Genomic DNA, 12,882 nt, shown 5'->3' on the forward strand with positions numbered 1-12,882 from the left:
TGTCCTGCTGCTTCTCCCCACATTGCTGCCTGATGGAGACTTTGCACAGCTGGGTGGATTGGGGCTTCCCTGTGGAGGCCACCAGGGCTCCCACCAATGCAAACTCCAGAAGGGATTTCGAGTCCAGGACAAGAACACCTCCATGGTGGCACGGTCCAGCCATTCCCTGGTGGCCCATGAGCCACCCTCCATCACCGGCTCCTTTCAGGCTGTGGCTGGGGCTCAGGGAAGTTCATGGCTTAGCGCAGGGCCAGCAGACATGGTACTTGTGGCTAAGTGATTGCATTGGGTCTCACCTTCATGTGTAGCCTGTGCATCATCTCCAACCTACCTAATAACACCAATGATCTAAGCAATGACCAAGTACCCTGTGGGAATGAACTGGATCCCAAAAAGCAGCTTCCCCTCCCCTCCCTGCCTGCCATCTCCTGTCCCTGGGAGAGGCACGACTGTGTCTTTAGGGGTGGGGATAGGGGGGCTTTTTTTGCTTGTTGATTCAGCTCCTGCTGACTCAGTTGGTGGAGGAGAGAGGCTGGGCTGCCTGTGCCAGCTCAGCCTGCCCTGTGAATCAGTGTGAACTGGGTGCCTTTCCCTTGGGAAGAGCATCCTAGTCAGAAAGCATCAGCCTCGACTTCAGCAGATGAAACTATCCAGGGTGGAGACAGGGCCAGCCAGACTAGGTGCCCGGGGCAGGAGGTTTTCTGTGCTGGTGTCTGGACCTGAGGCGATGGCTATACTGGGATTGCCTGGGGCAGGAGGTTTTTGGTGCTGGTGTCTGGACCTGGTGTGATGGCTATACTGGGACTGCCTGGGGAAGAGGTTTTCTGTGCTGGTGTCTGGACCTGGGGCGATGGCTATAGTGGGGATCCCTGCGGGGCACCAGTGCAACTGTCACCCAGGCAGGCGCAGCCAGGCTTTGCAGGGCAGATTTACAAACTGTTGGTGGAAAGGCAAGACACTTGCTGTCCCTTTCTTTTTGCATGGGGCGGTTCAACATCACGGGATGGACAGGGATGCACAGTCCCATTGGAGCCATAGCACACAGGAGGGGGCTGGTGTCCTGGGGAGCCTGGCTCTCCATGCTTCAGCTCTCCAGGGGCAGGGTATGAGGGGCAGCAGGTGTGGTAGGAGATGGGACCTGGCATGGGGGTGGGGTTAGGGTGTAGGGATTTACTGGTGTCCCTGTAAAGAGCGTGTGGGGAGGGGTTACAAACTATTTGGAGGGGCTCTGCACAAGTCCTAAGTTGGGGGAGAAGGGGAAGGGGAGCCCAGGTAGGAGGGGAGCCATGGGGAAGATTGATTTCTCCCCACAGATTTGTCGGTGATGTGGTTTCTGGCCACCAGACAGGCCACCCTGCTGGACAGTGGACATTGCCCCGAGCTCAGCGTTCGGGACTGGCTGTGCAGGATGGGGGAAGCCCTGGACTCTTCCCTCCCCAGGGATCATTAGCAGGGAGCTGCTGAATTGTGCATCTCCAGCTCCATCTACTCACCTGCCCCCTCCGGAGCAGCGATGACTCCCAGCCTGTTCACCAGTCCTTTGGGCAGAGCCAGCCGTGCCCACGGGACCCGCTCCCGCACCGGGGCTGTGGGCTCAGCGCCTGGCTACGAGACCGTCGCTCTCTTGCTCTGTGCTTGGTACCCCAGCTTAGCCTTGCCTAAGCCAGCGGCTATATGCAACGCATTAACATTCTTCTCTCTCACCCTTACCACGGCTAATCTTTGTTCCCAATAAAACCCAAATGCAACCAGATGAGAGATTACAGGGGGGCAGGGGGCGGGAACCCAGCAAAAAACATCCAGTAATGGCAAGCAGAGAAAGGATGAAAAAGAAAACAAAACTTTTTAATTTTAAAAAACCCTTTTCTTTAAAAACACGTGTGTAAAGTTTACAGCATAAAAATAATATCTCACGGGTATAAATGCAATGTAATAAGAGTCCTACTAACACACTTGTAAACACCTAGGAGGACATTAGCTCTTTGGTACCGTAGTTTGATCTCAGTTTGGCTTCTCCCCCCCACCCCCCGTGACTTAAGACAGGCTAATGACAAAGACGAGCGCAGGAGATGTTTCCATCCAGGCATGAACGTGGCAGAGGAAGAGCCCAGGACAGGCGCATGCTGCCAGGACAGAAGGCACCAGGTAATGTTTCATCTGATTAGGTAGAAGTCCTGACTCTCCCCACTCTCCCAATCCTGCAGCCCCCAGGTCTGCTGTTGTCCCAGCTGCTGCAATGCCACCCAGGTGAGTGACTTCAGGCCGTGGCAGCAGTCTGGGAGGTAGCCTGAGGTCCTGGTAGGCTTCACCTAGGCAGGGCCAGGATGGCAGGGCCTGCAGGTGCCCAGGAGCTGCTGCTCAGCTGCTCTCTGAATGGACGTGCCATCGCTGAGCCGTGCTGCTGTGCTTGGCCCTGCCAGCTCTCGGGGGCTGCTCTGGCTGGCAGCCACGGTTCCTTGCACCATGGCATGTGTGGGCACTCTGGGCACCAATACCGTGACCCCAAAGCTGGGCTCGGGGGCAGCACTGAGGTGTGATGTGTGAATGAGGAGTGAACCCTGCGGAGGGGTGCCTGCCCCTGCCTTGCTCACAATGCAGCTTGCCTTTGGTAAAGCTCTCCCAAAAGATGCAGTGAGGAGACCCCCTGCCTGCCTCCATCCAGGGTCATGCACTGGCATCTAATGTGGTGCCCCGTCCCACCCTATTACCGAATCTCTTGGATGTTTCTGTCCACTTGGCCCTGCACCTCTCGGAGAGTTGTTGGGTCTGCACAAGGGGGCATTTCCCACTTTGGCCAACTTTCTACTGGCTGCTCTTTGTCGGTGCCTGGCAAACTCCTGCCGCTGGGAAGCCCCCTCCAGCAGGGTCCCCGGGGCTGGGAACCGAGGCAGCTCATTGCAAGTCAAGTCCACCATGCTCTGAATTTCACAACGCAGCGCCAAACACTGGTTTAAACAACACATCCGAGGAGCAGAAGACAAGAGGACTACAAACCGCGTGCACATCAGCATAAGCGTCTTAAACATGGAAAGAAACACTGCGGTGTGACAGGCATCCCCCGGATATACATAGCACAAGGAATAGTGGCTGGCAGGAAGAACAGGCTTATACTGGTGCTGATAACATCGGACGAGCTGCGGAGTAACATACAATTAAAGAGAGGCGGTAGAGATGGCCCCAAACTGCAGCACTGGATTCCCTTTGCGGAGGCTGGAAAGATTTAGGGGCTGGGATGTGGGGTTCAGTTTGGGCTCATCTCTACATACACAAAAACCCCACAACCAATCAAAACCAACCACATAAACTAAAACCTAGAGGCACTGGTTCCCTTCTGAATAGGACTGGACGCATCCCGGTTATAATTGATGGAAACGGAAAAGTTATGGTATTTTTGCCCCCCATCGTCTGATTTACCGGGGGCTGGAATGTCAGAAGTAGGGAGGGGGAGAGAGAGAGAGAGAGAGAGGTGGTGAACCCTAAATCCGGGCTGGTTTGGGCCACTGACTCTGTTCTGTGGGCACCTGGGGGGCTTTCCCCAGAGCTGTTTCCAATGTGGTGAATTGAGCCAAGTGAGTCCACTCTTTGGAAAACGGGGTTCCCTCCTCGGGTTTCCTGGGGCTACCTGGCTGGTGTCTTACCTTGCGTGGCGCTCACCTGGCCAGCACCCCCTACCCTGAGCTGAAAGGCTTTCTGCTGCAGCGGCAAGGCAGCAATCTCACCGCACGCCCTGGGCAGGATGTGAAACTAAGTTCTGCAGCCAAGCGGAAAGCAGATCAGACACTTCGCATCGAGCCCAGACAGGGCCACAAAGCATCCGACTGGCATCAGGTTCCCTTTGCCTGTGACTCCCGCCCCCAGAGCCAGGTCTGATGTGTGCAGTGCAGCGTTGCACAGAGATGCAGCAGCTAATGGGGTATTTCAAGTAAAGACCTGAAAATACCACGGAGTGCAAGAATGGGCTTGGCAGCAACTATTTTAATAACTCTAGTAACTTAAGGGTGATGCCAACTGGCTGGAGAACATCTAAGGTAGCATCTGTTTGAAGATGAAGGGTGGGGGGAAGTAATTAGAACAACAACAGGCCAGGTGTCAGAAGAGCTTTGAAGGAAAGAATAAAGACAACGAGGGAAAAGTTAACCCCCCCTCCCCCCCCCCCCAAAAAAAAAAGAAAAGGGGGGGTGGGGGGGAGAAAATACAACCTGGGTTTGCTGGAGCTAAACCAGACCAGTCTGATCTCTTTCTTTGCTAAGCTATCTAATCTGTGATATGCAGTAGATCGTATCTCTCAGGACACCAGAAAAGCATCCAATACGGTGACATGTGGGAAATAATTAGTGAAGCTGGAGATGATTAATATGAGATGTTGCAAAGCGAGCAAGGGACTGGCTAAAGGAGAGATGGCAACTGGTTACCCGGGGCAGCCTCAGGTGAGAGGGGAGTTACTAGAGGAGCTTGTTAAGGATCAGTCTTGGGACCGATCTTATTTCATTGAGGACTTTGGCACAAAATGTAGGAGAAGGGGAAAGAAAACGGCTGATGAAACCAAATTTGGGAACATTGTCAATCCAGTGGGAGAGCAGAAGGCCTTGGGGACTGGAGTAACAGGAACAGACTGCGTTTAAAAGTGCAAAGGGCAAGATCATGCACTTGAGGGCTAATGACAAGAATTTCTGCTATGTGCTGACAATCCCTCAGCTCCAGTGACAGCAGAGGAGAAAGGTCTGGTTGCGTTTGTGGATCGCAGGTTGGCTCTGAGCCTCCCCTGCGATGCAGCTGTGGAAAAGACCAGTGCAATACCAGGATCTATCACGCAAGGTATTTTCTGTAGAGAGAGGGAAGTACGAAAGACATTGTGCAAGATAATGGTAGGATGCCATCTGGGATCCTGGGCACTGTGCTGGCCACCCACACGCGAGAAAGACGAAGTGAAACGGGAACAGGTGCAGAGAAAGGCGATGAGGAAGAGGAGGGGAATGGAGAGCCTGGCTTAGGAGAGGAACGCAGCCAGCTGGACTGCTCAGCGTAGCAAAAGGAGAGCATTACTCTCCAAAAGTATGGCAGGAAGGGAGACAGCAGGGAGGGAAGAAAGCGTTTCAAGCTGGAGGACGATGTTGGCAGCAGAACAAAGGGGGATCCCACTGGCCGTGCATACCTATAGTCTGCAGGAAGAAGTAATCCAAGAAGAAATCAATCAGAGTGGTGGCAAGAGGCCTAACTTTTTTAAAGACGGGCCTGATCAGTCATTCATAGACATCACAGAGAAATGGGGCTGCAAGGGCCCTCCAGAGCTCGTCTAGTCTAACCCCCTGCCCGAGGCAGGATCTGCCCGGTCCAAACCCTCCTAGACACATCCAGCATCTAAGCTCGCAGTGGGAACAGGATTGTATGATACTGTGTTTGCAACAGCAGGGATGGGCTTTACCCCAGGAAGCCCCTTCCAGGGCTATGATCCCACGTTCAACTGCAAGGAGTAAGAAGAGGTGCTGTGAAGAGAGAAACCAGCCTGGCAGGTAAAGCCTGTGATCATGCATGGACCCCCCCGAGCCCACCCGGGTGGAGCATACGTGCCACTCGCATTGTGGGAGAAGAGCAGTGGCCCTGCAGGAGTGAGACCCCATGGGCTGACCTTGTGGTGGCACGTACCCACCTGAGCCTCCACCACGTCAAGGGAAAGCGGTCTCGCCCCACACAGCTGCGGTGTTATTGCCTCCCTGTGGCCTGGCGGCTGTTCATGGCACATGGAGCTTACTAGAGGACTGGTACGTGGGGAAAAACGTTTGCTATTCACAGGGCGGATGCTCTGGCTGCTGGGAAGGCTGACCTTTCAGGCTGGAAAAGACAAACTGTACTGACTGTGGTTATTATCAGCAGCACTCTGCTGGCTACCACTAACAGTGTTTGCGTTTTACTGGCAAGGCAAACCTCACGGGACATGCCCGTTCCCCTCGGTCTAGCTTTAGCGAGGCTGCTAGGAACAAAGGGTCACCCCAATGTCTGACCGGCTCTCTCCGGAGGCACGCAGCCACTGAGTGCGGCTGGGGAGGGGAAGGTGAAAGAGGTGATGGAGGTCCAGGGCAGGGAGGGAAAGGCTCGAGTCTACTCAGTACTCTCGAAGGAGGAAAACTGCGGTTTCCCCAATTGAAGCGATTCCCCTTGCTACCGCGGCTGGGCTGCTTCTTGCCCACCTTGGCAGGGACTTCACACTCTGTTTGAAATGCTGGGTGTGAAGCAGGAGGGAGAGTCTCCACGTGTCCACCCTGCAGGTGGCTTTGTAAGGGAGGGTGATGGGGTCATGCCCCCCAGCCCTTTCCTCCAGCCCGATCCTCCCTCCTCTGTTCAGCTCCCAGCCCGCAGGGCTCCAGGCGCCACATCTGCCTGGGATCAGCTGGCCCCTTGCAACTGGAAAGGCTGCTTGGTGGCTTCCCCCTGGCAGGTGGGCCACCAACAGCTTCTCAGTGGCGGGGGCATAGACATGGCATGGCACTCGGGGGACTTCACAGCCTCTCTCTTTCTCTCTCTCTCTCTCTTACGTGAGATGTCTTTGGGCCTCCTAGGCTGGCGTGCTTGCACCCTGGCCACTCAGCATGGCTTTGCCTAGGGAAAGAGGCTCAGTTGACACCCCCTGTCCTGAAGGAAAGAGGAACTCAGACAAGCCCCTGACTCTACCTGGTCCCCACAGACAACACACAGCCGGGATGGGAGACCCTCCCAGCCAGGTTCAGCGGCACATCACGTTGAACAGGTAGCCATTCCTTCCTTATACTGGCCCCGGATGGTGAATGAAGAGGTCTGGCTTGTTCCCTTGAAGCGAGTGATCGGGGTTAGTGTTCACACAGGAGAAGACGGCTCCGAGTGTCCCCAGGTCCCGGCATGCCCTTGGCAGCCCAGGGAGCAGCTCTGAGCAGAAGGAGGGTTCAGTCTAGGACAGCCCCTTGGGATGCCTGCAGCAACGTGGCCCAGCACCACGGGTACCTGTACCACAGCGCTTGCGGTGCTGCCCCATCTCCGAAATGCTGCAGAGGGTGAGAGTGTGCCGGCTGGCGACCCAACGTCTCCGAGACCCACCACAGGCCTCTTTTCGGCAGTCGCTATACCTTGGTTGTGCTTGAGGGAGAATCCTGTTTCTCTTAATGGCTGGAGTGTGGCCTTTTGGCTTCTCTTCGCCTCACCAGCGAGCTATGAGAGGGGGCTGTCTGTCCAGCCGGCCATCCCTGGCAGCTCTGCTGTGCCCACCGCATGGCTGCTACACCGAGCATCAGAGAGGCGGGCACGATGGAGATGAGCTGGAATTCAGCGCCGTGCATTTTAGCAGGGCGGGATAGAGGCTGGGATATGCAATCAAGCAGAGGGAAAGGCAACGTCTCCTATAGAGACAGCATCTCCTTTCATGGTGAGAAGAGGTTTTTCTGTGAGCAGACGCCTCCGCTCTTCCACAGTTGGGTGGCTGGGATGGTGTGTAGCAATGGGACGGGATGGGGGTTGGTGCATGGTCCTTTGGCACAGAAAGGGAACGCGTCTGTCTTTCCCCGGTTGTGCTGGAAGGTGGGATGAAAAGAGGAGCACTGAGGCACAGGGGTCCCCCAATGCATAGCACGGCTCTGCCAGGTTGGGTTGGCCCCTGGCCCATCTCCCTGGCGGGTGAGGTGCAGCATCAGCCCAGAGCCAGCTACAGAAAGCTCTCCTCCGTGTCGTGATGCCCAGGGCTCAGCTCCTGGCAGCCTGGCTTCAGTTCTGGTTCTGGTTCCAGTTCTGGTTCTGGTTCCTCATCCTGCGCTGGGATCAGGGGGCTGTCGCAGGATATCGTAGATGAGGTGTTTGCCTCGTTCAGTGTAGAGCTGAAGGGAGGGGAGAGGAAGAAGCAGAGAAATAAATGCTCTGTCTGACGTTTCTCATGGCAGGAGAGGGACCCACGTGGCTCTCCTGTGCCATGATAACAGGGATGTGTCACCTGCCAGCATGAGGATGCTGAATGCCAGCTGGCAGCCTGGGTGGGCAGGACAGGGGGCAGGCAGTGGGTAAATCTACAGATCCTGGAGGGACAGGGAGAAGATCCCAGCTTTGCCCTCCTTGCTCACATCACAGCCCACCCTTGCCACCACGGTGCTTGCAGAAAGGTCAGAGGCCAGAGGTGAGGGGGGTCAAGGTAGGGGAAGCACGAGGAAGCTCGGGTTGCCTACCTGGCCCGGCTGACGGAAGCTTCCTGGGGGATTTCGTCTGCTCCGTCGGGCTTGGGGTCGGGCAGGGGGATGATGTAGTCGTTGTCCCCTCCGTTCTGTTGCACGGCCGTATAGAGGATGCTGCTGGCGCTGGAGCTGTGCTGGGCCCCGTTTACCCCGGCAATCCTGGGCTGAGTGCGGACGACGGCAGGGTGGTCACTCCTCAGGAACTCCTCATCGACCTGCTGGTACCTCTGCGCCCGCGGGTCAAGTAGCAAAGAAACATGGCGTGAGGGCGAGTGGGTACAGCCAGCTGGGACCCTGTCAGCTCTCCCTGCTCCCTCGGGCATCTAAAGGGACACTTCAGAGCCTGTGCAAGAGGCAGATCAGGCACCTAAAAGCTGCCAGTGGTTGAAGACATGGAAGGGAGTGGCTTGACTCTGGGGAAGAGCCAAGGACAGAGCTCAGGGCTGGGTGCGAGCCACGAGACAATGCTTGTATTCGTTTTTTTTCATACATCCCGGACGTTGCCACCACCCAGGACAAACTGGGCAATGTCACTGGACAGGCTTTTTTTTGCTGGCCTCTACCATAGACTATCCCAAAGGGAGCAGCTCACTCTTATTCCTTTAAATGCACCAACTGAGCTTGATGTCAGATCAGGCGGACTGATCTGCAGATTAACGCAGTTGACCCAACAGGCTTGATAAAGGGTGGGAGCGATACACCCAGAGCCCTTCATCTGTCCCTAATGTGCAGGCATGGGGGCTCTGGGGACGTACCTTCTTGTAGCCGTCCATCAGCAGGTTCCCCATCAGCACCACCAGCTGCGAGAAGGAAGGTCTGATCTCAAACTTCTCTTCCCAGCATTTCTGCATGATATCGTAGCTGGGGAGACAGAGGTGGAGGGGAAAGCTCAGTGCAAGGAGTTAGAGGGTGGGAGCGGTGAGGTGGGGAGGCATCGGAAGATGCAAAGCCAGTGGGAACTCGGGTGGGTAGCACTTACATCTCGTCAGAGGCATGCGTGGGCTTGGACATGCGATAGCCCCGCTTGATGGCGTTGTAAAACTGCTCGTTCATGGGCAGCTCAGGGTAGGGCGTCCCACCTTGGAGCAGAAAATAGAGCAGGAAATCAGCCTAAGGGACCGCGGGGGACAAGAGGGGCTTTAGGACTGGGGTCTTTCTCCTGGCGTGGGTGAGAAATGGAGAGAAAATGCTCCTGGTTTGGCGGCGCCTCGCCAAAGGGCTGTGCTCGGCGGGGGGGAGGGGAGTTTCAGGACACCTACCCAGCGTGAATATCTCCCAGAGGAGGATCCCGAAAGACCACACGTCACTCAGGGTCGTGTACAGGTTGTTGAAGATGCTCTCAGGCGCCATCCACTTCAAAGGCAAGAAAGTCTGCGAGGAAAACACAAAGTGGGAATGGGTTTGGGCCGCTGGGCAATGACGGCTCGTGTCTGTGCCGCCAGCAGGAGGGGAATGCAGACACCAGCCCCTGACTGCGCTTTTGTGGTATGGACCTCCATCTGTTAGGCTTGGGACGGGCCAGGGCCAGATGGGAGGTGGATACCTGGCCCTGGGGTGAGGAACTCCTCTCCTCTCCCCACCTCCTGTGCTACTCCAACCTGGAGGCCTTGAGACCCACTGGGAGAGGCCTGGCTGAGGGCTGTGCTGCATGCTTTGGACATGGATCCACTTGCGCAAGGGATATCAAAAATAATCCCCAGGAAGCGTTGCAAGGGAGCTGAGTTTCGTTTCCTGTTTTATCAGGAAAGGCAGCCATGCTGAAGCTACATTGGAAAGTCCCATGCAGGAGGGACCTTGCTCCCCGCCCAGGCTCTGATAGCCCAGTGGGGGCTGATCCTTGCTTTCCAGCAATGAGATTTGGTCACTGAGTTCCCGTTTTTGCATACCAGACTGTGATTTCTCAGGAGGAGAAGGGAAGGAGGGAGACTGAACCTCCCTTCCTCCTTCACCTATTTCCCCAGGCCAGGGCAGTGCTACTGCAGCTGCTAGCTAGAGCACTGGGCCGGCATTCAGGACACGAGGCTCTGCCTGGGTCTGCTGGGTGACTGTGGGCAAGTGACTTCCCTTCCCTGTGCCTCAGTTTCCCCAACAGCAACGTGCAGCTGATGACAGTCTTCCCTTTGGAAAGCATGCTGAGATGGACAGATGAGCATGCGAATGCTCGCTAAGAGCCGGGGATTCCTGTTCTCCTCCTGCAATGCCCCCAAGCCCCGGCTCACACCTGTTAAGCCAAGAGAAGATGGGGAGGACGTTCATTCGCATCGTGGGAACTTTTCCCTGCTTGAAAGCCCAGGCCTCCCTTCTGGAGAGCCCTCGTGCTGGGTGCAGAAGCCTGGGAGACCGGAGACTCAAAGCTGCACGCTGCAAAGGGGGATGGCGTGCGAGGTGCTAGAGCACTCCCAGGGCCCCAGCTAGAAGGGGCCGTGGTAGCATGATGTCCCTACTGCAGTTGCAGTTCCCTAACTGCTTGCATCTGAGCCTAGAAAGCATGAGCGTGTCGTTCCATGACCCTTTGCAAAGCCACAGGCCAGGCATCTAGGGGAACGATGAGCCTTGCTGCTGCCAGTAGGGCAGTGGGATAATGGCCTATGTGTGCGCTCAGGCAGGGGTTATCCCAGGCTAGTTCTGCCCCACACAGGGCTAGTAGCCCGGTAAAGACACCTCACCCGGGTGAGAAGGACAGGGAGGAAGGGCGTCGCGGAAACACCTGGCTCCCAGCTACTCACGTTGCCCTTGGAAATGTAGTTAGAGTCTCGCACAATGTCCCGGGCCAGCCCAAAGTCGCAGATCTTCACCAGCTTCCCCTCGCAGATCAGCACGTTCCTTGCTGCCAGGTCACGGTGCACGCACTGCGGAGCAGGGGACAGAGCCGTCAGAGAGGGAGCCCAGGGAGCAGAGTGGATTTAGGAGCCAAGTGCTGGCTCGGGGGGTTGGAGTGTGGACCTGGTCGGATTTGAGCCAGGCTTGGCTGCAATCTGCAGGCTCTTCCATGAAAAGGCCTGTTGTCTCCTGAGCGGGCTTCACCATCAGAGGGTAGGGAGTGAGCTCCTGCGGAAGCTGTGGTGGAGACCCAGGGGCTTTTGGCCTCCCCAGGAAAAGCTCTGATACCTCCCTTGCACACGCCGAGCAGCGCTGCATACGTACATTTTTGGAAGCCAGGAACTCCATGCCATTGGCTACTTGGAAGCTGAACCCGATGAGGTCCGTGTAGCTGAGAATGGGGGACTCGTTGATCAAGGTAGCCTGGTCTGTCCTCTCAGGAGCTGGAAGGAACAGAGAAAGGGACAGAAACACAGCAAGCATTGTCAGCAGTCCTCCACGTTGACTCAACCGGGCAGAAAGGAAGTGGTTTTGGGGTTTGTCGGGCCTCCGCAGTTGGAGGGGAGAAGCCAAGGCACCTCGGTGTGGGAGATGCTCCAGCTCAGCCCTAACCATGTTACATCCATGGATGTGACTTTTCGATCACGCTCCAGCCACAGGGGCCGGTGACCCTGGCACAGCCCGTGCATCCTTCCCTGGCCCTGAGCAGCGCCCGCAGGTACCTGACGGGGAGTAGCTGTCCAGCTCGTACGGCGTGCCATAGTTGGAGGCCTCGATGTCAGCGTACTTGATCTCTCCCTTCATATCTGACATGGGCACGTAATCCAGGGAGTCATCCTTGCTCATGTCCATGTAGCCTCCATCGCTCTCGACGGACACGGATGTCTGCCTGCCGAGTGGGGACGGGAACAGGGAAGCAAAGGAGCCCCTCAGTGCAGGCAGGCGGGGAGGAGAGTTGGCCTGTCCCTGCCATGCTGGGAAAGGAGGCTGCATTTATGGAGCTCTATTCCAGTGGTCAGCACTATCAGCTGCCCGCCTACGCTTGCTTGCATCTCAGTCGCGCGTGCACACATCTGTGCACAAAGCAGGCACTGGCACATGCCGGTGACCAGCTGCGTGCCTGAAACAGCGACAGCTGGGAGCAGATGCTGTGCTGACACACGGGCGCCTGGGATTTCTGGCAGAATTGCAGTGTCTGCAGTTGATCTGCACATGCCTAACATCTGACTGGGTTTCCTTCTCCATCACCAGGGATGGTGGAAGCCCCTGGCAGGACTGGGGGGCTCAGTGGGACAGTGTTTGGGAGCACTGGGAATGAATCACGCTCTCCACTCAGGGGGGCTGGCAGGAGTCAAATGCTCCCAAAGGGCTGGGGAGGCAGCCAGCATCTCACCTGCCTGCTGCAGTGTTGCATCTCTGGTTTCCCCATGCAGCTGTTTGTCCTGGAGGGTGCTCACATCAGAGCAGAAAGGCAGGGCATGGGGCGGGGGGGATTGCATGGAGGTCTGGGTATAGCTTTGTCTGCTTACACCTGCAAATTGTGTGTGTGTGCATGTGCAAATGCTAAGCAGGTGCCTAATTAGGTATTTGCATGTGTTGGCATGGTGCACACTGTGGGGGTTGTAGCTACAGGCACCAAAGACCAGGCGCCTCCTTTTGGAAACATGTGGCCGTATTGGTGACCCCGGTGGGCAGAAATCCCAGGCTGTGAGGATGCCACAGCTCAGAGACTCCCCCAAGGTCTGTACTTGAAAACCGAGTCCAGACTGTTGCCTGTTGCTCAGTTTTAATGGTTGTCTCATCTGCCTTGGAAGGGAAGCTGCAAGTGGTTCTCGCAGTGTATGGAGATGCTGCCCCTTCCACTAGCACCTCTGCGCGC

At 56.4% G+C, this 12,882-nt stretch overlaps 1 protein-coding gene across 4 annotated transcripts in view; it reads right to left on the reverse strand.

The window, feature by feature from the left end:
- Positions 1–1,824: 1,824 nt before the first annotated feature.
- Positions 1,825–12,882, reverse strand: part of PDGFRB (platelet derived growth factor receptor beta) — a 43,483-nt gene continuing 32,425 nt past the window's right edge. For all 4 annotated transcript variants that reach the window (XM_014597592.3, XM_019478530.2, XM_014597594.3 and 1 more), the window contains 8 exons: positions 11,726–11,892; positions 11,328–11,446; positions 10,910–11,032; positions 9,443–9,554; positions 9,163–9,262; positions 8,939–9,044; positions 8,178–8,410; positions 1,825–7,835 (listed from right to left, as the gene is read on the reverse strand). In XM_014597592.3, the coding sequence (XP_014453078.2) occupies positions 7,667–7,835; positions 8,178–8,410; positions 8,939–9,044; positions 9,163–9,262; positions 9,443–9,554; positions 10,910–11,032; positions 11,328–11,446; positions 11,726–11,892 (1,129 nt within the window). In that variant the 3' untranslated portion in view covers positions 1,825–7,666. The remainder of the gene's footprint in view (positions 7,836–8,177; positions 8,411–8,938; positions 9,045–9,162; positions 9,263–9,442; positions 9,555–10,909; positions 11,033–11,327; positions 11,447–11,725; positions 11,893–12,882) is intronic.

The sequence above is a fragment of the Alligator mississippiensis genome, chromosome 9 (assembly GCF_030867095.1).
Source record: "Alligator mississippiensis isolate rAllMis1 chromosome 9, rAllMis1, whole genome shotgun sequence".
Taxonomy (NCBI): domain Eukaryota; kingdom Metazoa; phylum Chordata; order Crocodylia; family Alligatoridae; genus Alligator; species Alligator mississippiensis.